We start from the raw sequence: 23,521 nt of genomic DNA on the forward strand, positions 1-23,521 counted from the left end.
TTTAGTTTTTTGCCCTTATCTTTTAGCAGAGTCAGAGCAAAACATTCTTGTTTGTGTGATTTAATATCTATGAGAGTGGCCTTTTTGCAATACAATTTATACATTTTATGCAACAGTATATCTTCATTTTTTTATGCCCTATATTTTAGCACGAGAAAATTTCGCATTTTTTATGTACAACTTCAATACGATAAATTATATTTTTCTTTTGCAAAACACCAACAAAGTGCTGTGGAATAAAAAGTGTGTATTTAGTAAAAGTTCCGCATGATCCATTTTAACCTTGTTACACAAAAAAAAGAAAAACACTGGATGGTGGAAAAGAAGTGGGGAAATGTAAGGGGAGAATTTTATTGCATTTTTGTTGGGGATTCTTTAATGAAGAACGTAGTGTATAGTGTTCTATTTTGACTACAGTACAGAGTTATAGGATTTTGAACTTAATAAAATAAGTACAAATTGTTGATTAATGTGGTAAAAATAGCTGAAATCTATTCTGCTACAAATTATCTTTCAAAAAAGTAAAAAAAAAAAAAACTATTCAAATCAACCTTGCACCAAAATTCCACCAGATCTAGTACTCGTTCAAAAATCAACCAATAAAAATTCTTCTCGAGCTTATCAACCAATAGGTGAAAGTTATAATTCTTTTTCTTATTTATTTAAGCTTCACAAGAAGATTTAAACTGAGATTCAATTATGAAATGAATTAAATTCTACACAAAATTCATCAAACTGGTGGAATCTTAATGCAAGTTTTTTTTGAACAGAAAATAGAGCCTTGTGATTTACATAAAATTCAGTCAGATGGGCAAACTACACTCGTGCCTTGGCATAAGATAATCTAGTACGTACTGCTCTCGCGTATTGAAAATAATGAGTGTGAAGAGTATATCCTAGACTATCTTATGCCAAGGCACAACTGTAAATACGGAAATAAAATACGTTCAAGATCTGAAGGAAATTATTAAAGACCTTATGCAGCGAATGAAGCATGATCAGAGGTTCAATACTGGTTTATTTCTGCCTGACTTAATTTAAATTTTGCATAGATTATAAAGAATTTTTCTTTATTATATCGGACTTTACTTGAATTAAAAAAAAATCATACTTGAATCATAAAAAAATAATAAAAAAATGATAAAAGTTAAATATTTCATTTTGCCATAATAAAGTTAGCGCCACGAAAAAAATCCAATATGTGTTGACGAAAAGATTAATGTTTTTGTGTGCTTTTTGGGGACGTATTTTGATTGTAAGAACAAACTAATGGGAAAAGCCATTACGCGTTGGCTGATAGTGAAAACAGATAGAGAGAGAAAAAAATATAGCTGATTAGATAGCCTTTTTGATGCCTCTTCCGCATATTTTTTGAATATATTTTTTAACCCATTAACGCCCATGCTAAAAGAAGTTATTAGAATGTTAAAACTCTTCGTTAAAGTTTTCAAATCAAAGAGATTGAAGAACCTACATTGCTGTATGGAATTAGTAGTTCAGCAACCGAAAGGAAAATTGGAAAGTTTTCTTGTTTTCTCTCCATAAAATGTTGTATGCTGTTGTATGCTGAATGTATGCTATTTCACCTTCTAGAGTCATGTTCTTCATGTACTTGAAACGCCCAACTCGCGTTGCTTCTCCATTCTTCTTGCAACTTTTTTTTTCTCTATTTAATTCATCCAATATTTCTGTACGGATGTAACCACGGACGGTGGCTCTCTCGTATGTGGTGTCGTTTGACTCTCAGACCCAGTGTGTTTATATGACCCTCTTGCAATTTAAATTCATGCTCCAGAGTATGCCCTCCGTGCACTCGTTTCTCAAATCAAATTTACCGAGTCAACCACACCATGCGCCGCATTAATCTGACCACTCTATGCTATAAATAGACTCTCTCTGCTGCTGGATTGGTGTGAAGAAGTAACAATGAGTTGTATTAAATTACCCCCGAGTATAGAGAATGAAGGATAAATATGACGGCAGGCTCGTATGTTTTCCAAATGCAAAAAGCCACCTTCCTGACTCACACAAGAGAGCTTTCATTTGTGCGCCCTATGTGTATTTTACCTTTAGAGAGCATATACCTCTGTGCGCTCATTTGTTTTATTCCACTGACTCATAAATATAAAGTTGAGTGGCAAAATGCAAAAGCCGCGTTCCGTGCAAGTCTTTCCGCGCTGTGCAGAACGATGACTTGTGTTGTTAAAGAACTGGATGATTGGAATGAGTTAAATTGATTAAATAAATTTAGTCTCGGGAAATTGGCTATTTATTCCCGGAGAGAGACGACACCCATTCTCGCACAGTGAGGGGAATGATAAAGTTGATTAATATTTCGGGGGAACATTTTACTTCAATTTATTCAAGCAAATTGGTAAATTTTTCTGGCGTCGCGACAGATAATTTTGATTGATTGAAGACTTTTTTTAGGAATGCGAATTAGAAGTAAATTGAAGGTAAATTGAAAACATTTCTCCGAAACATAATTTTCATTTACTTCCTGACAAATTTTCACAAAAACAAAGTAATTTGATAATGTTTTAGAAGTAGGTGAATGGGTTAACCGCCACTAAATCTCAAATCATAATGTTTAGGCACCATAAAACCACATAAACACTTGATAAAATTAATGTTTACCGCCTTTTTAATGCTATTATGGAGTCTTTGTGTCTCCTTTGCATGCTCTTCCTCTGCGGGGCATGTTTATCAGCCGTATTATCAAAGCATGATTCGCGACTTTTGCACGGGATACGCTAAACAGAATTTACAACGAAAGGTTCAATTTATTTTTCATTACTTTTTCTTCATTTAATGCCTCATTGTTTGCAGTATGTGGAATTTTTTAGTAGGTACGATAATGCGGGAAGGAGAGGGGGGAGCTGATAATGACTTAGAAAATTGTGAAGAAGGAGTAAGAAAATATGATTTATTGATGCGAAAAACGGGCATTGTTTGATAATACAATTTTGCTGCAATCACCAATTACCACGTTTGTGTGGCACTTTGTGGTAAGAATGGAAAGTCAGGTGTTTGTGTAGTGCATTTCTTAAATCAATTACAATCACTTATTGCTCGGTTTGTGGGGGTATTTGAGTATTAATCATGCCTCAATCTTTTGACTCACCTATTTTTGAATGAATTTATTTCATCACAATTTTTTATTTTAATTTTTGTAGACTGATTAATCTTTATTTCTTTTTTTTTTGGAGTCCGAGATTATCGTTTTTTTTTTAGCTGAAAGTCTCCTTAAAGAGCTCTTTCTTTGTGTATTTTTTGTATTTGTGCGCGTAAAGGCCAGAAGATGTCAGAGTTTGTTTCCATATTAAGCAATGTGTGGATCATTAATTCATAATTTTGCAAAATGACTTTGTAAAGTTGCTTTTTTTAACCTTACAGAAAGCAAAAGTTTTTTTTTGTATATAGAGAAAGCCTCCAATTTGGGCTCATTGTACATAAAATTATATATGTACATTTACATTACATACATAGATAGATAGACGGAAATTATATACAAATGGGGATTGTATTGCAACATGGATTGTAGCTCCACACACAGATTCTCTCGCCAATCTCGCGCATTGTGGCGGAATGTACGTGAAATCTGTCACGTTCTCTCTCTCACAATATTTTCTTCAATGTGCCAGATGAATTGGCGAGGAGAGGCCACTTCAAAGCATTATTATTTTACTGTTAACCTGGAAGTTTCTAAGAGTTTCACAGAAAAAGAAATCAAACATGTCTTAAAGCAAAAAAAAAATCAACACTTAAAAAATCTTACGAAATTGAACGAAAAAAGTAATTTTCCGTGTATTATATATTTTTATTTATCTCATAATTTTGCCGCGAGAGTGAGAAATTATTTGTGTAGAAGAGGAAGAAAAACACAATAAACGCGCTTAGAAAATACATTTCGAAATAAACAAGAGCGATAGGCCAAAATTAACACCGACAAAACACACAAATTTTGCACAAATAACTCGCGTTTCCTCCCTCTCATTGAGCGGTGGTTGACTTTAACTATGTGCTCAAGTTGCTTTCAAGATACATTAATTTTTTTTACCACTTTGGCGATAATTCTTTCACGCCGGATTCTCAAGCATGCGGGAAATACAATCTGAGAAATATGTATAGAAGAGTACAAAATGGGAGGTATATCAAGGTCAGAATGCGTTACATTTTCCCAGATGTCGTGTGATTTTATTTGTATATGCCACTCTTGTGGCATAATTTTGAAGTGCCCCCACAAACCCACCTTCACAGATGAATATTTTAATCTTATTTCAAATTGAGCAATGAATTTATTTGAGATGTTTAGTAATTTATTTAGGTGTGGTAAGAATGTTAAAAATAAAATTGCACTCCTTGATTCGTTGACTTTAAGATTTATTTGGGTTCGATATTGGTCAGGTTATTGTCTTGACTTTTTATAAAATTTAATTTAATTTAATTACTATAAATTTAACAGAAAAATCAATAAAAATCACCATGAAGCATAAACTCTTGAAGCATATGCAGCGAGAGCAAAATAAATCTTCAATGCATTTTTAATAGCATGATTGCGATAAATGCTTTCATAGAGCATATATTTAAAAATATCCTATCAAGTTTAGCTAGACACCATTTCCAAGAGTCAACGAAACTTCCGAGTAAAACAAACCTAACTCATATTCTTGTTAATAAATGTCTCTTTTTCAATGTTTTTAGATACTTGATTATCTTCGGAAATATTGTGTTAATGAAGCATCAAATTGCACTAAATCACACATGACTTATCCTTTTCAAAACTATTCTATCTCAAGTTAGAATACTTTTACACGGACACATGAGAACTCCTTATTCTAACTCAATTCTAAATAACTATTATTGCTAGACAAGTAAAGAATGCAATTCTTCTTGATTAACTCAAAATTATCCAACAATATCAATTTACTTGGTATATTAATAAATCATATTTCAAGTTTCCGGTGTATTCTTCAAATATAGAACCACCACCATTGATCAAGTTGAAGCCACTCAAAGAGATTCAACAAATTATTATCTTTTAGTGAAATTTCCGTTTCTTGAATTGAGGCGTGACGCTTATTTGTGCGTTTTCACTCTTGCGTTTCTGCTCAATGTCAATGCCAATGAATGGGAAAATGATGTTAATTTTCATGTCTCTCGCCTAAAATAGATGAAAATCTTCCTCTATGTTCTTTGTCCCCAACACAGATCGAAGACTTTGTGGGGAATTTGCTTTTTGAATTTGCTAAATAGAGTGGAACAACAATTTTTTTTCTGTTGCAAAAGTAATGTCTCTGTTGATTTTTGCAATCTTTCTTCTATATACTTTGTTGGGTATACGTGAGCAGTGCGTCTTCCCGAGGAGCCTTGAAGGAGATGCAGATAAGCAATCGGACGATTCATTCACTTGTTCCCATCTTATCCATTGTTCTCTCTTTTAATTCTTATCTTCACTACACATTTCAATTACTCATCACCCAAACTTTCTGTGTCCACAGAGCAGATCGAGGCAGATGATTCAGAAGAGATTTGCCATTACAACTTGTTTTTGTTTGAAAGGGAATCACTGAAATTGCGCGGAAATGTTACATCAGAATATAATTAGATTTGTAAAACGCGCCACACTTTTACTCTTCTACAGTAATGATGTAAAATGAGGTTCAAGGCGTGCGCACATAAAAAACATTCACTTTAACTCTTCATTCGATCATCTTGTGAAATTTACAATAACAAATTCACAGAAGAGCCCTTTCTGTGTGCTAGACAACGCGCAATTTATCTTCCTCATCTGTAAGTGTCGTTAGCGCGAGTTGAAAAGGTGAAAAGTTGCACTTTGCCAATGCACTAATGAAAGAAAAGCTCGCACGAGATGTGCTGCACATGGTGATGATGAAAAAGATCTGCATGATTGCAAAGAAGAAACTCCTTCAATCAACAAGTTTTGTATGTATAATTTAACACCACGCTCTTTAAACTTCCTCTTCAAATCGATTCCACATCCTGCCAGAGGATGAGAGCTTTCCTCATACAGGAAAATGGCGAAATAATTCGATTTGAAAACGATGATCTTCCTACAACGCAATTTATGGAAATATATTGCACAAAAGGCAAAAAGATGCAAATTTATTCCAGATGTAATACGAGAAGGAATTTCTCATTTATACGGAAATTCTCTCTCTCCGCAAAAGCAAATAGATCTACGAATGAAAAGAATTTTTGCTGCAGCAACTTTGAGGTCAAGTGAACTTGAAAAAAGCTCACAAAATATTTTTTTGATGTGAGTTTGTTACGCAAGAAATTAGCTAAACACTCTAATGGCTTTTTACACTAACATTCGTTCATTCACACGAAAATTAAATAATTGTTGTTCAAATGGTTTGAAAACATTCCTGAAAATGTAGAGCACAACTCTTGCGGGTTAAAATACTGCATAGTAGTGAAAGGAATTCTTTGTTGGGGCATTTTGGCAAAGAGGAATAGAAAATTTAAATTGTGGTTTGAAAGAGGAATTTAGTGTCTGTTTATTGGGGAAAATTCTCTGTTGAAAATGAAGAATTTCTTTAGCGGTAAAAATGTCTCCGTGTAATACTATCCTAACTCGAGATATGATAGTTTTGAAGTTATGCTTCATGTGCTTCTTAAGTTTTCTTCGAGTAATGCTTTACGTTTTTCTATGATATAATTAGAGGTTTTTATGCGATTCCTCTTTTTTTATTTGTTTTTACTTTCAATTCGCTGGTTTAATGAAGCATATGCATTTGAAGCATAATAATATTTTTCAAGAAAGTATATAATTAAATTGAAAAAATGACAACAAATACTAGATAATGTTTGTGTGTTAATAAATTCAGTTCAATTAAAACAGCATTGATAATGCTGTAATAAGTCATTTCCCAATATCTTCATCTATTCTTCCACATTATTTGTTTCTTTTTTTTTTGTCTTCGAAGAATGAATCTTCTTGAGAAAAAAATGATAAACTTTTGATCTTTTCTATGAGAGAATCACCATTTTTTTCCCTCAACCAAGACCGGATTTTTATTTATAAAACATTCAACTATATGGAGATGTGGCAATAAAATTGGTTTATCAGCAAAAAATATGCGACGAGGGCGACGAAGCTTGCAGTTTATTTTCCAGTCTCCCCAAAGATGTCTTTATATTGTTGACTCTCAAGCTTGGAGGTCAACGAGTGAATTTATTCTTTATTATTTTAAGACTAGCAATTGCCGTGATTCAAGAAAGTCTCTCGCGCGCGCGTCAAAGGATTGATATTGTAATAACTTCCTCAATGTTTGAAGAGAGCTTTGGTTGGATTATTATTTCTCGGGTTGACGACACGCGTACTCATGCTTCTGCCACAAGGTTCAAATTACAGAGGGTCGCGTACAAGTGGCAAAAAGAATGCTCAAAATGTGAGCTTTGTGCGATAAGAGACAGACACTCTAATTACAAATTAACATTTAAATGATAAATGTTGTGACTTTTTGTGAATTTATGAGATTGAAAAGCATGCAGGAAAAATGTCTTCATAATCTGAGAAAATGTTTCACGCCGCTTCAAAACGCTCTCTATCTCAAGAGAGATCTTGAACTTGGCACAAAAATGATTGATTTGTTCTAATAAATCATTGAACTTGCAAAATATACTCAGAATTATCTCAAGGATAATTTCGTTAATTAACGGTTTGTATTTAAAAACAATAGCGTCCCTTTTTGTTATCAGTAGCGCCTCTTCAGGAAGCGTGGATCAAACTCTCGCCATCTTGCTAAAAGACGTTAAACTGCCTGCGTGTAACCTTTGTTGAACTCCCCGCGAATAAAAAAGCACAATTAATATTTTTCCCAACACTCTCTGGCTATAATTCATTTCATTAAAATAAACATTCGCCATGAGGAAGCTTCCAAAATTAAAATTGATTACTTTAATAGCAACAACAACTATTCCGGGTTTATTGATCCCCTTTGTTCTCATCAAAAACTTCTTTCAAGATTTCTTTTTTTTTTTCGTTTTATTCCTCCCCCTTATCAACAACTTCTCAACATGCTTACAACGATAAAACGACAATTTTATCAAGAATTTTTCCCTCTGTTATTTTCCACGGTACGAGAAAGTTTCGGTGGTGGTGTATGAAAATATTTTTAGCGTGCTTGTTTACAAAATGTCTCAATGAATGCGTATTTCTGGAAGACGCAATTTATTCTTCATAAACACGTGGATTTTCCCACCGTTTCACATTTCACTTTTAAATGAATTCTGAGTTTATTGTGATGAAAAAAAAAAACATTTTGCAGATTTTATTTTCCTATTTCCCCTTTACATTGTAGAATCATGGATTGAGCTCACTTCAAATGGTTCAGGAACAAATTCCGGTCATCGCAGCCCTGAACGTACTACCCCACTCCCCTTCACATCTGGCGAAGAGTATTTGAGGCTCCTGCGTGAGGCACAGCGAGAATCCAAGGAATCCAGTCGGGTGGTCTCATTGGCTGGCTCAAGGCGCGATTCCCCGCGTAGTAGCCCCAAATCACCCCCCAACAGTCCCAATACCGAGCTCTGCATGGATGAACTCAAGGGAGTTTACATAAACTACTGGAACTCTGTCAAGGTAAGAGCTTTTAAACACATACGTCACGGATCCGAGCTACATAAGCTTCTCTCCCCGCAATGATAGCAATCTGCGTCTTATCGCGTGCGAAAGAGTCTGTTTTTCCTCAACACAAAACAGCTATTGCGTAGAAAGTTCCACAGCGTGAGATCATCCAATAAACGTCGATATCGGGGGGACATTGTTCTTGGCATTATAATTTTATTCGGTTTTGATGGCACGGAAAAGTCTTTAAAATATTTTTATTAATTCACAAAAGCTCTACAAATGTATGAGAAAAAAAATGTTTTCAAAATTGAATTTTTGGGGTAATTTTAAATCCATTATTTTTCATTAATTAAATTGTTGAAGGTCTGAACGAAAGGTCAATTTTGTGGGATTTTTTTTCTTTTCCATCTTTTTTTTTTAATCATTCAAAAATAAAAATCAAAATATTTTATTACGCAAAATGTGTTTGTGGTAAAAGATCTAAAAGTACTAATTTTTAAGACCACAGATTACCAAAAAAAAACTCTTAAACAACACCAACCTAAAAATTAAAAGTTTAGTATTACATATGTGGTTGATTCCGTTAAAAATATTTTTTCTCTTTAACGTTTTCCAAAGGTATTTAGAACATGTTGCAATGTAGCAAAAATCTTTAGTACTCTTTAGTATATTTTAGTTAAAAATACATTGAGAAAAATTTAAGACTCTTGACTTTCATACAGAGAAAGGGGCAAAATGTGTTTTGGTTAAAAATTCTAAAAGTAGGTACTAATAATTTTTAGACCTCTAAGATCTTTTATTTCTTATTTAATGAACATTAAAAAAATAATAATTTGTAAATTGTGATAAATTTTCTAATTTTTGGATCAGTTTTTACAATTCACGAATTTTTAATTTGTTTTGGAATTTTGCCAAAAAAAAAACATTTTTAAGATATAACAGATTTAAAATTTAGTACATAATTTTAGATCACTCATCCAAGACACATTTTGTTTTAAAAAGAAAATTGGTAGCCTTTCTATCATTCTGACTATACTTTTTATTTGATTAAGAGCAATTTATGAAAACTTCTTGTTTATTTTCAAGAAAGATAATTTATAACTTTATGATATTTACTTGAGCTGTGTGAGGGGATTAAAGAGCAATAAAAGTCCGATATAATTTTCTTGGAAATATCGCAATATTTGCGTCATTTTGATTGATTATTTCTCTGTACTAAATAATCAGGAAATCCATAAAAAAAAACCCCAAAAGGAGGTGAAAATTTATTACATTAGGTGGAGAGACAAAGTATTTATATCTCCCGCAGAGAATAAATATTTTGTTGAATGAAATTTGAGTATCTCTTGAGGTTTTCCTGCAAGTGACACTCGAATGTGATCCAATTTCCACGTGTCATTGTTTGTGGTTTCCTTTTTCCACACACTGTGGGTAGTTCTATACTTTCTATCTGTTGAAAAGACGTGGGTGGTAGGGATGGAAAAGGGATCCATGAGACGTGACTTGGAAAGAAATCAGAGGATGGGTGTCGGCGTCAGTTCATGACCTTCAGAATTGCTAAGTTTTACGGGGGAAGAGTTCACGGCTGAACGTCTCGCAGGGTAGCCAGTCAGCGAGACAACCTCTATGGCGAGTTCTTTTCCCCCCCAAAAAAAAACCACATATAAATATAACCAAAACATGAAAATGCGCATGAACCACCGTGAAAATCGTGTATTTGACCAAATAATTTGTCATGTTTCTCGCGCTTTATTTACGTCATTTGGGATTCATTTAGAGAGAAATTACACCGCGAATGCAAATGGGAGTACCATCTGGTAAACAACAAATGAGAGGGAGATGATAAAATCATTATTATTGTATGTACAGAGAGTTGTTGATAAAATCACACCACATAAAGGTTCTTTCTCTCTCTCTCTTTGTGGTGTGTATTTGGTTGTTACTCCCATTTTGGCGAATATTTGTATTTGAGAATTAAAACAAAAATATTTATACAAAATTTATTCTCCCAACGATACGTAATCATTGTACGTCATTTTACTCTCGGGATGAAATTGCATTTTGAGAAGCTTTCGGGAGCAATTGATTGATATTGATTTAAAAGTAATTTTTCTTTTTGAATTTTGTAAATTATTTTAGCAGGAAAACGAAATTGCTCAGAATAAGGATTGGCTTCTCTTGTGGAGCAGTCGACCGGATCAGCAGCCTCCAAAGTAAGTGTAATGAACTTTTATTGAATTTATGCTGGAAAATTGCGCAGTAAATGACATATTGCTGATGGGAATTTTCATTTTAAACTTGTGCGACGATTTAGTTTGCAAAAAAAATCGATTGAAGTAATTTAAATTTCTGTAGGGATCATCAGAAAATCATGAAAAATGCTACAAAAATAAATTGACAGCGATGCTTTGAAAAAGCAAGAAATCTTTTTTTTTTTAAGAAATCTTTTGAACTACCTTTAGTATATGGTCCAGCCGGGTAAACTATTTGAAGATTAATAATTATTTCCTTACACGTCAAGTAAAAAAATATTTAGGTTATTAGGAAATTATGACGGTCTTAACATGTTAAGGCACGTGTTGAAATTTTAGCTTAAAATTCCCATTTTTTACGCTGTAAAAAAATTATCAGAAATTATGTATACATATATCAATTACCCGACCGATAAAAAATATTTTGTTTATTTATCAATTTTAATTCAAGAATTATCCAAAGAATATTTAATTAAATTATTTTTATGTCTATTAAGAATAAATAGAGTACTTAGCTAAAAATATTTGAAGTGTTTAGTCCAGCCGGGTGAACTATTTTGACATTTATTTTATTACACGTCACGTAAAAAAATCTATTTTTTTACTGAACATCAAAGGAAGTTTTAAATAAAAGAAACTTGAAAGAAAATAAAGAAATATTATTTCTAGTCGTCACAATGATTTCTTTACAGTAGAAAATATTTGGTGTAAACTACGGAAATGGAACACCAAGTAATAAATTAAAATAGCTCTAAATATGTAAAAATTGTAAAATTTAAACATTTAATGATTTTTTAAATCTATTTTTAGGGATTGGCAATTCCAGCATCCACAAAAACGAGCTCCTGGTTATTCCGTGCGCCTGGCGCGTGTTGGAAAGAATTCACTATTCTCAAAAGAAGTTCTGTATTCCCTTCTTCTCTCCAACGTCCTATCAGTGATCCTTGGCGTAGGATTTGGGTGAGTTCTTTGAATTTTTTATTAGAATTTCAATGAAATATTTTTAATTAAATTCTTATTTTCTTCCACAGAATGTGGCTCAGTAAACGAGGAATTTTGCTCACACGCTTGTCTATTGAGTGAATTGTGGATGAGAGATTAGATGGGAGACTTTTGTATCCTTAAAAAGGATACGTGTGTGGCACCCCATGCGATTGATGCGGAGATTTTTTTACACACTTTTTGCAGCATAAAATATTAAGAAAAAAATATAAATATTATAACTTTTTACAATATTTGAATGAAAAAAAAAATGTAATTAAGACAATTTTCCTGTCCATTTCTCTCATGCTTTTTTAAAGGCTAAAAATAATATTATAGGCTGTAAAAAAATGTCTTCAAAGGAGAGACAAGAAGGAAAGAATGAAAAGAAATAACAAACAAACAGGACTTCTTTTGCCAACTCACAAAGTGTGTATTTGTGTGTATCGATGGGAACAGAAAGTAAAAGGAAAATATCAATCAGAAACTACATATTTGGCGTAGTAAAAGTGTCTAAAAAAAACATTAAAATAAAAAAATAATTTGTAGAAATTGCTGCACTTTAAAAGAAAAAGAAAAAAATATTTTATTTATAAAACTTTGGAAGGCAGAGAAGAAGATAAAAAAAAGTAATATTTATTTTTTTCATGAATGTGATAAATGGCAGAAGTGGAACAATCAAGATTTTTTAAATTTATCTTTTTTGGTACTTTTATACGCATCCTCGATGCACTGCAGCGATAAAATCCAAAATAGATTTTAAATAAATTACATGGATACAATATCCTTCCCCAAATTTTCTAGTGATGTCCCCTCTTTTTTTATTAACTACACTCTCGTAGTTTTTTTTTTATCAATAACTAAAAGTTTTTATAATAAAAATAATAAAAAGGAGAAGAAGAAGAGAAAGTAAAAAAGGAACATTGCAAAAGTATATTACAGTCGTGCTCTCGTGGTAGGACCGTCGTCAAAATGACTTCTCCGCGGTAAAACGGCTTCAGAATGAGGAATTTTGCCTTCGCAGTGGGACAATTAGTATCCTACCTTTCCAATAGTACTAATTGTCCCACTGCGAAGGCAAAATACTTCATTCTGAAGCCGTTTTACCGCGTAGAAGTCATTTTGACGACGGTCCTACCACGAGAGCACGACTGTATTATATATACCTTAATATATTCCCAATTTTTCATCCAAAACTCAATTTAGTGAGAATTTTATTAGTAATGTCTTTTAGTGGAGGTCTGTTAGTCAGTAAGATTATATAAAATTTATATAAAATATAATAGAATTTAGTCTACCTATTTGGAAGTGAATAAAATGAATAAAAAAAACTATAAGAAAATATCTCTTATAATATTGTAATACATCAAACTTGTAAACTGCAAATTAGAAATCTTCATTGCATAACAATTTATCGAGATTGAAAGAGAAATAAAATTATTTGTGAAAAGAATTTTTCAATCGAGTTTCTCTTCTTGAAAAATAATTCCTGCTTTAGGCCTTTTTGGAGTTTCTTTGAAAAGAATCCTTTAAGAACAATTAGGGGCGAGAATTCATCAAGGAATCATCTCAAATTATTCATCAAATTCAGCGTTTTATTGTGAAATTAAATTGTAAAATATTCAATAAGAAATTTCAAACAGACCTTATTTGTGCTTCCTCTTCCCTTCGTTGAGTTTGGCTTTCTTCTTCATGATCTGAATCCTCTTGTCTGCGCTGATTATGTTAATCTTAGGCGTCATGGAGGACGATGAAGATGAAGAGGATTTATCCCTGCTAGATGACTCCTTGGAGCTGCTTGAGCTACTATCCCGGGAGCTTTGCTTCGACGACGAACTACTTGTGCTCTTTGACTTGCTCTTGGAGGAAGATTCGTGAGATTTGCTTGAGGATTTATACGATGAAGATGAACTGGATGATTTGTGTGGTGGTGGAGATGGTATTGGTGGTGGTGGTGGAGTGACAATTGGTGCTGGAGCTGGTTTGGAGATCTCCTTGCTTTTGCAGAGAACGCAAATCCACGAATTCTCCTGATCATTGGCGTCTGACTCAGAAATCTGGGGCTTATGACATTCCTGGTGGTACAGCGAGTGGCAATCGGCACACTCAACCAGACGATTTCGGAAACTCACATCCACCTGCCGACAAACCACACAGACGAGCTCCTCGAGTTCCTTCAGCTGATCATCTTCCATTATTGTGTCCTCATCGAGAGTTTCCAGCTCCACCATTATTGGTGTATCAATCGGGATGGCTGTTGCAACCTCCAGGGCAGACACAGAAGAGTTTGATGAGCTACTCTTGCTACTAGAAGACTTGGAATTGGAGTCTGTGGAGCGATGTCTTCGCTGATGTGGAGGATGCGTGGCAGTACCACTCCCAGTAGCTGTTGTCTCTTCCGCCAAATGCTTCTTGCTCAGCACATTCACCAGCATCTTGCTAGAGCTGAAACGACTCTACAAAACATCAGGGAAAAATTAGAAAATCCCATTTTCCTGGTCAACAAATTCAAACTAACCTTAATCAGCTCATCCAGAGTCTGGCGAATCTTCTCAGCAGAATCGGAGCCTGAAGAGTGGACCAATTTGATGGCATTTCTTATTGTGGGATCCATTTCCGCTGCAGTTGACATTGTTCACGGGAATCTTTAGTAAAACTGCCCACGATTCTTTGCAAAAATCACACAAAAGCCGGTTTTATTCTTTTCCGGAAGTTTGAGATGCAAAAAAACCCAATAAAGAATGTACAATGACAGTCCAGTGGAAGCTCTTTGGACACTCCTTGCGATTGTCATTGAACAAAATTGGACATCTTGCGAGACATTTTGGTGCCAAGGAAGAAGGACGGAACCAAATGCTAAAGGATCAAAACCGTTTCTGTATGAGAAAAATCCTCATTCCAGGAAATAATGATAAGAGTATTAACGACTGTGAGGTGTATATGTAGGAAAAGAATCGGTTGCAGTCTGTTCTCAGGTGTTTTTTATTACATAAGTAGCTACGTTGCGATCAATTTATGATCTTCATCAGGCTCTATAATTAAATTATAAGAGAAAAAATATATGGAGAAAAATTACAAAAATTGAAACTTAATTTCAAACAGTTTTGGACGGAAAAAAATATGTTACACAATAAAAAAGGAGAAATGAAAGGCAAAAAGAACTACACAGGTGCACTTACAATTGTATTGTGACACCTTTGTCAAAAGAAAATTAAGAAAATGCACATAGCACAGTCAGAAGGAACCGCACAAGAAAAAAAGAAACGCTAAAATAGGAAATAATATCAATACGCGTAATTTTAGAGAAAATTTAAAAAAAAATCATCAAGACTTTCCTCTATTTTAGGATCAACTGAAAGAGACAGAAAAGTTTTGCTTAAGAACGTAAACAATGACGTCATGATTATGTTTTTGTCGTTTTTGTAGGTATTTTTTATTTAATAAATGCCAATGAAAATTAATATGTAATTAACAAGAGAAAATTGATTTTTTTTTGAATATTTTAATTTTCTTTTATTCATTGAATTGAATTTATCCTTTTTGAGATCCTTATGCTGAGGTCTATGCTTTTGAAATAGATTTTTGCTGTTTATAAATTTTTACCTTAATTTTTTACTGCTCTTCTTTTTCTCGTCATCTTTTAGAAGCATGTTTGCAACCATATTTGCCCCAATATCCAAAGTATTCCAAAATTGATTTTTGCAAACTAGCTTCAGATCTCCTGTTTTATCCGGGAGTTGATAAATCATTGAATTCTTTAGTCTCTTTCGATTACTAGTATCCAATGCTTCGTCAGTCCTCACGTACGTCTGAATTAATTTTCGTCTTTCTTCCCAAGATTTTGACCAAAAGGTGTTGAAGATGAATTCCCGGTGCTTTTCAGAAAGTTTGCTACACGTTCCATTTCCGCTTTGCTCACATTTGCAGGGAGGCTTAAGTTGTCTTGTCTTCTGTTCGGCTTTCAATTGCCACTTTCCATCTTTCTTGGCTTTTCCTTTGAATGATTTTATTTCTTCCTTTATCCGTTTATTGGAATTCGCTTCATGATTTTCAGGATGTGATTTTCTTTTGCCCTTTCTTGGTTTTCCTTTAAAGTTCGTTGTTTGTTTCTCGGATGAATTTTCTCCAGAGCTACTATCATCGAAGTTTCCTTCAGGCATATTGTTTACATCAATCTTAAATTTTGAATAGGAAAGAAAAGTTCTTAATTGGGTTCCTTTCAATACAGTTAATCTTTTAATTTTCCTAAAACTTACATCTGATGTGTAATCCATTTTCCGTTGATTTGGGGACTATATTTCAGCTGTCTTTCTCTAAAAAAGTTATGATTCTCTTCAGGAAGTAGTTTTTACATAAGAGCTAATAATTTACTTTGAAGCCATACCGTATTTCTGTCCATCCAGGTATCGTCTCTAGCACTGTTTTGATAATATTTACAGTGTCGTGTAATGAAAGATTGTTTTAGGTTATGTTTTTGGTTGGAGTTACGGCGTGCCAAAGTGTGATGAGTCTAACTCTATTTTTTTTTAATTCTGGAGTTAGATTCATCACATTTGGGCATATAGATTTATTGCATTAGAAGAAAATAACACAAAATATAGGTCTGTCTTCAACGTACTCATTTTATTTATCCTAAATTATAGTAACACAAATTTTCCTCTTGCTTTATATTGTTCTTAATCAATGTTTTCGCATTTTTCTTGGCTTTTTTCTGCTCAGAACTGTTTTGATCATCATTCGAATGGAAAATCGAAATTCCCATTTCCTTCATTACACTGAAAAACAATGTATGCGACGCTCTGAGCGGTGGATTATATTGTTGTTTATAGATCTGAAAAATTAATATTTAAGAATATAAAGAAAAATATATAACGAAAACTTAATGAGGGCTAAATTGTAAAATTTTCTTTTTCTTGAAGATTTTACAATTTAGCCCTCTCAATTAAAAATCTCTCCATACCTTGTAAAGCTCCACTTTAGTGCTGTACGTTGGATCTAAGTATGTTTTTAAAGGATCCATTTCAGGATAATGACATTCCATTTTCGGAAGCAAAGAGAGAAACTTAATAATGATTTTGCGCTTTTCTGACATATTATCTTTTGGCGTATCCTCTTGCTCTGGTTCTACTTCTTCATCCTGCTTTTCAATCATTTTTGCCACCATATGTCCTCTAATATCCAACGTATTCCAAAATTGATTCTTGCAAACTGGCCTTAGAGTTCCAGTCTCATCAGGCAAACTATAGAAGAATGTATTCTTTCGTCTAGAAATCTCATTTTTTCGGTTTCTGCAATCCGATGGTTCATCAACACGTACATAAGTCTGAACAGCTTTGCGCTTTTCTTCCCATGATTTTGACCAAAACATGTCGAAAATGTATTTTCTATGCTCTTCAGTGAATTTGTTGCACCACAATTTTCCTTTGGAATTTTCGCTCATCTTACATTGGCACGGAGGTTGAAGTTGTCTTGCTCTCCGTTCAGCTTGGTATTGCCATTTTCCATCTACCTTAACTTTTCCTTTGTAGGCTTTACCTTCCTCTCTCATCTTTTTGTTGACATTTTGTTCCCAAGCTTGAGGTTCTGGCTTTTTCCTTCTCTTCTTTTGTTTTGTAACACCCTGTGATGAAGAGTCAGAACCACCTTGATCAAATGAATTTATTGCAGGAGGATCACCATCAAAGTCCCTGTCAAAATCTACATCAAGCATGCTGTTTATGTCAATCTGAAAAGAAAATAAAAATTGATTGTATTTGTTTAGGTTTCCTTTCGAAAATTTTCCTTAATCTTACATCATTTAGCTGGGACTGCTTTTCTGCAACATTATTCTTCAAAGCTTTATTCTTGATCACCAAATTGTCAATTATTTTGTTTAATTCTGCAATTTTGGTCTCAAACTGCATTTTTTGATGGTACCATTCAGCCTTTTCCGTCTCCAAAGATGCAATGATATTCTCAAGAAATGGCACTTTCTGCCTCAAGTAATCCAATTCCGTCTGCATTTTTATTAGTTTGTTGAATCACTCTCTTTAATTTTTTTAATAAATTCACTGTATCAGAATTTTTATCTTGCTTATCGATGGATTTACTTTGATTTGGACGCTTTGATGTTTACTTAGAATAATGGAAGATTTTTTGACGTTTGGCTTGACGTTATGTTTATGTTTTCATTTATTTCGACGTGTCCAAGTGGGACGAACCTAAGTTCTAGTTATGTCAAATGAGTTAGGTTAAGAAAATGAACTTTGGCGCCTGTTTCCTAAATATCTTGAGAATAAGGTTAATAAAATTTTATGAAACTAGGTTATCTTAAAAGTGTATTTTTAGACTTCAAAAAAAATTAAAAAGTAATTAATAAAGGTCTTAGAAAAGCAAATTCATTCAAAGAAAATAAAAGTTTTCTTCTCAATTCTCCGCGCAATAAATGATGAAACTTTGATTGAATATAATTGAACTAATATTTATCAAGATCCAGGATATGAATTTATTCTGTTTTCACTGTTTAATGTCTTATGGGTCCCATTAGATAAGTTACGGAACTCAATTAAATATTCAATTCAGGATTCAATCAATGAAAAATCTGTACACACGATATCGAGAAATTAAAAAAAATTGAAAATTAATCTTTGTACTTAAGAAAATCTCACGATATAAAAATCTGTGCCTTTGTTAAGATCATTCATTTGTAATTTTCTTTAAAGTGCGAACTATTTTATTAAAGATTCATAACTTATATAAAATGTTTATGAAGGAAGAGTAAACAATATTGACTATATCGGAAATACATAAATTGATTAAAATTATGTACGTGTACTAGCATAAAATCTCAACACTATCGGAAAAATCTTGCAGTTCATCGCTCGCGTTCTAATCGATACTGTGGGAAGAAAATTCTCTACAAAAATGTGTGGGAAAATTGTGTTTTGCATTGGACTTTTATTGGTTATTTTTATGACCATCAGTGTTGAATCTGTAAGAATTTGTGGCTTTAAAATTTGGAATATTTTTTGTGTCACTAAATTTTGTGTTTTTATGAACTATTTGAAAAGTTTTCCTACAGATCTAAAAAAAATAACAAAGCCTGTTTATTATTTCAATGTCGAATCAATTTTATTAGTGCAATATTTACACTTTGTATATAAATTTTTTCATCAAGGTTCAAATAATAATTTGAACATCAGGAAATATACGAAAAATTTTATATAATGTGAATTTTAGTAAAAAGTTCTAAAAATATTAAAATAGTTTTACTTCTAAAAGTCAATCATAACGCGTCCAGTTATTAGAGTTGGTATACCACAACGCGGATGGGTCAATCTATGCGTTGTAATTTAATTTTTAAGTAGTATTAGTAGGCAAAGTTGATTTTTTTTATGAAATTCTTCAATTCGAAAGACAAAAATGGTTATATATCAAGTTCTATTGCACATACAGAAATTTCTTGACTAGTTCTGGAAAGGTATTGAAATAAGCTATAATCTGACATATATTTCGATACATTTCAAGGTCACCTCTAGTACACAAAATGGCGGATTTTTGTTTTACCAAAACAGTTTTTTGCATTTTTCGTCCTAAAGGAAAGGTTCTAGAGGTTTCTGATGTTCTAAAAAGTTGTAGGTAATTGCAAAACCTTTAATTTGATACCAAATTGAGCGAAATCGGACAAGCCGTTCAAGAGATATGGCTCTTAGAACTTTTCAAATTCAAGAATTTTTCAAATGGCCATATCTTCTAAACGGCGACATAGAATTTCTTCATTTTCGGACTGGTGACAGATATTGAGTCAGGCTACAACATATCTAAATTTAAAGGAAATCTATAACAGATGTTCGGAGATATAGCCCCTTAAAGTTAGGCAATTTTTGTTTTTGTTTTTAGCGCCTCTTGCGGATGTTTTTGAAACTTGGAATGTTCTAAACAGTTGTAGGGCTTCTCAATACCTTTCATTTGATACCAAGATGGTCAAAATCGGTCAAGCCGTTCTCGAGATATATCGAAAAAACACTTTTTGCTTTAGGCCGCCATATTTGCTAAACGGCTTGACCGATTGTCAAGTACGAATTGTTGATGAAAACGTCTCACTAAGCTCTACAACATACTAAAGTTTCAGACCTCTAGCTGTAAGGGAAGTGGTTGACAGTATTTCAAAATAGCGGACGGCGGCCATCTTGGATTTTGAAAATGCGAAAAAATGAAATTTTACACCCACATTTCTATAGAAAACTTTAAACCGGAAGTCTCTATCTGTTACTGTTCTCGAGATATAATGCAAAATGTTGACCACCGGACGGCAGGCCGGCAGGCCGGCCGGATCAAAAATTTTCCACCACCATTTTCGAAATGTGGGATGTCTAAAACGTGCTCATACCAAGTTTGAGCCCGATCTGAGGTGGTCGGTTTTTCCGACGATTACAATACTTGGTATGCCACGATTGTGGTATACCAACTAATAAACTTTCATAGAGAATTTAATAAAAAAAATATTTTCTCATTTTGTTAGAGCTTTAGTATTTGTTTTATGAGTTAAATCGCGTGCTGATACTTTGAATTCTTCAATCAGTACATACATTTCTCACCTGCCTACGTACAAAAAACTAAAAAGTGTGCCACGATAAGAAAACCACAAGTCTATTGTACGTAAAGATGAAAAATGCAAGACAATTGAATTTTCCTTAGGACATAAAAAAAGTCAGAGGTGCTATCAATCTTAATTATGCAATGAGATATTGATGATGGGGAATTAATTCAGAATCTAAAATTAATTTTCTCTCCAACGACTAGAATACAACAATAAAGGGAACTGGATTTTCTTAATTGGTCGCAATAAATTCATGAATATTTTTTTTTCTTTCAGTTATCATCTAATCAACTAAAGAATCACCTCACGTCAATTAGTCAGCCATGCAAGAGAAGTCATCCTGTCCAAAATCAACTAATTGTGGGAATGAATAATGGAAAGTTTCCGAACAACAGAAATCTCAAATGCTACACAAACTGCGTCCTTGAGGCTGCAGGAATTGTGTCCAATGGGAAGATTAACTACAGGAAGACTTTAAGACAAATTGATGTGTTTTTTCCTCGAGAAATGAAAGGACCCACCAAGAAAGCTTTGAATATTTGCCGAAGCTCAGGTGAGGGAAAATCCAAAAGCTTTCGTGGAATTAATTCAATTTTTATTTGATTTTGAAAATTTTATTTTCAGTTGATGGAAGAGACAACTGCGAAAGGTCCTACAGTTACATCCAATGCACGTACGAACAGAGCAATAAGCACTTCTTTTTCCCTTAATTTCAACGACAAAACAAAGAAGAAAACTAATACAAAAATTAAAGAATTAAAATTGTATAATAAAAATCCTTAAACTTTTTTTGTAATAGATATTGGGATTGAGTATAATGAATAAATTTAAATTAAACTCTTTAAAATTAAAAAAAAAATGTCTGAATTTTCTTTATTGACAATCTGGAGTGTAACCAGAAAGGAGACAGGAGTCAATCTTTTTAGAGATGGATTTTTATAAATCAATGTCGTTTGACATTCCTTCAGTTAATTTTTATTTGATTTTTTTAATTCTAAAAAATTTTAGTCTGGATATAATTTTAGATTTTCCACACTCATGAACTATTGAAAGATGGTTTAAAATCATACTCTTCAAAATCAAAGAGATACTTAACCATATCAAACCTGTTTTTACTAAAGATTCTTTTGAAGCTCTCAAAGCCATAATACAACATGACGAGATGGAGAATACTGATACACTATTACAAGCTTTCATATGATGAAATGCACATATTCCAGTGGAAACTGACGGGATGTTTTAAGTTTAAGTTAAGTTAAGTTAAGTTAAGTTAAATTAAGTTAAGTTTAAGTTTAAGTTTAAGTTTAAGTTTAAGTTTAAGTTAAGTTTAAGTGTTTTAAAAATGCACATATATTCAAGAATTGATGTTATTTCGAAATAAGAAAACCAAAGATCATATCGAGGGTTGGGAAATATACTACGCTAACTTAGCATAGTACATTTTCCAACCCTCGATATCTCCCATTTATGAGAGGGACTGTATGTATAATATGGGCGATGGAAACATCAAAAGCAAAACAAGTATAGGTATTCATGTTGGTCATAGCTTTCAACTGCTTATCGGGTACTTCCTAGTTATAATAAGGCTAGATGCTGAGAAAAAAACAAAACTTATAGAACAGGCTATACGTGAGAGATTCTAGTGCAAAAGTTCTCGGAGTAACTTTCGATGGAGCCCGATAATATTTTGTCTGCTCCTGAAAATATTTTAAAGGTCAATCTGAATGGTCAATTAGAATCTTACGAGATAATTGTAAGCCTAAACGCCGATGATAATATAAAATCTGCCAATCACCAATCTTCTCTCGAATGCTTCATTGATGAAACTCTATCTGAACCATCTGCAGATCCCTATGTTGTGTCATCGACTGAAATATTTAATGTTTGCTATTGGAAGTAGGGTATTTATTTCGTCAAACGTTTGCTAATATAGTTAAACTAATCAGAAACACATTTAGAAAATACGATCTTATGTATGATGCATACAGAAATACGATTAATTTCTGAAAAACCTTCACTGCCTGATTTTTTAATGCCATATTCTTTTGACTACGATTACGAAAAATTCTCTCTCATATCTAATTTTATACAGTCGTACAAAATCTTTCACGTCCTATTACATTTTTTCTTAGACTTCTTCGAAATGAACTTCATGGAAAAATTTATGTTTCTCCTATTTCCTGACTATTGGAAGATGGTTCAAAAGTTACGGCTGTGAACCGGGTTTTACGAGAGATTCCATTGAAGCTCTTAAAGCCATAGTAGGACATCGACGAGCTCAGGAAATAGAGACACTTCACATACTAGCATATGATGAAATGAATATTTACTCAAGGATTAATGTTATTTCGGATAAATAATCAAACAAACGATCATATGGCAGTCCCAAACGCGAGAAAAATTTTGGTATTTACGTTGATACAATATGATATAAGCTTTTAAGTTTCCTATCGGATACTTTACGGTTATAAGCCTAAGATGCTGAGAATAAGGCAAAACTTATATCGCCTCTCCCATGGAAAACTATGGTAACACCTGTGTATTTCCTTTGAAGTTACCAAACTTTTCCATAGGAGAGGCGATATATAGTACAGTATATACATATAACAGCGGTGGGATTGTCCCAAGCTCAGAGATGGTGCTCCCAAATACTGCCCTAAAAGTCCTGGACGAGTTGAAAAATGCTTTGAGTCAACAAATCAATGACTTGCATGTCTCCTTCCAGGACGATTTGAGAACCATGAAAGGTAAGTTCGAAGAAACAATGGAGAAACAGGAAATATAAATTAAATTCCTGTTGCACAAGGCAGACATTAACGTCCCTGTGTCACAAATTCAAGGGTTGATGACCCCATTGCCTCCCTCAACAGCAACCACGTGCACAGAGGATGAGCGGCAGAGACACCAGAGCTTTCCGTGGCTTCAAGCCCCGACGCAACAATATTTCCTCTACTCCTGAAAATATTTTTAAAGACAATCTGAGTGATCAATTAGAGTCTTAAGAGATGATTGTAGGTAGGAGATGACACAGATGAAGAAATTCTACCAATCACCTGTGCCATTAACTGCAATATTCCAATGTTTGATTGGAGGAAGAATATTTATCTCACC

At 33.3% G+C, this 23,521-nt stretch overlaps 4 protein-coding genes across 8 annotated transcripts in view; 2 read left to right on the plus strand and 2 right to left on the minus strand.

Moving 5' to 3' along the window:
- The window catches only part of LOC129787060 (BCL2/adenovirus E1B 19 kDa protein-interacting protein 3), a 16,738-nt gene extending 4,015 nt beyond the window's left edge, over window positions 1–12,723 (plus strand). The window contains exons 2-5 of one of the 2 annotated variants that reach the window (XM_055822363.1): window positions 8,331–8,611; window positions 10,739–10,812; window positions 11,662–11,811; window positions 11,883–12,723. In XM_055822363.1, the coding sequence (XP_055678338.1) occupies window positions 8,331–8,611; window positions 10,739–10,812; window positions 11,662–11,811; window positions 11,883–11,934 (557 nt within the window). In that variant the 3' untranslated portion in view covers window positions 11,935–12,723. The remainder of the gene's footprint in view (window positions 1–8,330; window positions 8,612–10,738; window positions 10,813–11,661; window positions 11,812–11,882) is intronic. The other variant, XM_055822364.1, reaches the window with a different exon arrangement.
- The window catches only part of LOC129787059 (integrator complex subunit 12-like), a 26,607-nt gene extending 12,035 nt beyond the window's left edge, over window positions 1–14,572 (minus strand). Inside the window, exons 1-2 of one of the 2 annotated variants that reach the window (XM_055822362.1) lie at window positions 14,351–14,572; window positions 13,478–14,288 (exon numbers count right to left, since the gene is read on the minus strand). In XM_055822362.1, coding sequence (XP_055678337.1) covers window positions 13,479–14,288; window positions 14,351–14,464 — 924 coding nt within the window. In that variant the 5' untranslated portion in view covers window positions 14,465–14,572 and the 3' untranslated portion in view covers window position 13,478. Of the gene's footprint in view, window positions 1–13,406; window positions 14,289–14,350 lie in introns of those variants that run through there. The other variant, XM_055822361.1, reaches the window with a different exon arrangement.
- A 668-nt stretch (window positions 14,573–15,240) lies between these two features.
- LOC129787058 (uncharacterized) lies at window positions 15,241–17,987 on the minus strand. Of its 3 annotated transcripts, none has more exons than XM_055822357.1 (5): window positions 17,625–17,987; window positions 16,793–17,557; window positions 16,217–16,663; window positions 16,089–16,145; window positions 15,241–16,007 (listed from the first exon to the last, which is right to left on the minus strand). In XM_055822357.1, exons 1-3 carry the CDS (start codon window positions 17,832–17,834, stop codon window positions 16,460–16,462), a joined length of 1,179 nt encoding a protein of 392 aa, XP_055678332.1. In that variant the 5' UTR covers window positions 17,835–17,987; the 3' UTR covers window positions 15,241–16,007; window positions 16,089–16,145; window positions 16,217–16,459. The 3 variants fall into 3 exon arrangements, with proteins under 3 accessions (XP_055678332.1, XP_055678333.1, XP_055678331.1); XM_055822358.1 differs by having other exon boundaries at window positions 16,204–16,663; window positions 17,625–17,949; XM_055822356.1 differs by having other exon boundaries at window positions 16,089–16,663; window positions 17,625–17,949.
- Window positions 17,988–18,783: 796 nt separating this feature from the next.
- LOC129790215 (general odorant-binding protein 72-like) lies at window positions 18,784–21,143 on the plus strand. Its single transcript, XM_055827650.1, has 3 exons — window positions 18,784–18,804; window positions 20,687–20,963; window positions 21,035–21,143. The coding sequence occupies exons 1-3, from the start codon at window positions 18,784–18,786 to the stop codon at window positions 21,118–21,120; spliced, it is 384 nt and encodes a 127-aa protein (XP_055683625.1). The 3' UTR covers window positions 21,121–21,143.
- Window positions 21,144–23,521: the final 2,378 nt, after the last annotated feature.

Source organism: Lutzomyia longipalpis, chromosome 1, assembly GCF_024334085.1.
Source record: "Lutzomyia longipalpis isolate SR_M1_2022 chromosome 1, ASM2433408v1".
NCBI lineage: Eukaryota > Metazoa > Arthropoda > Insecta > Diptera > Psychodidae > Lutzomyia > Lutzomyia longipalpis.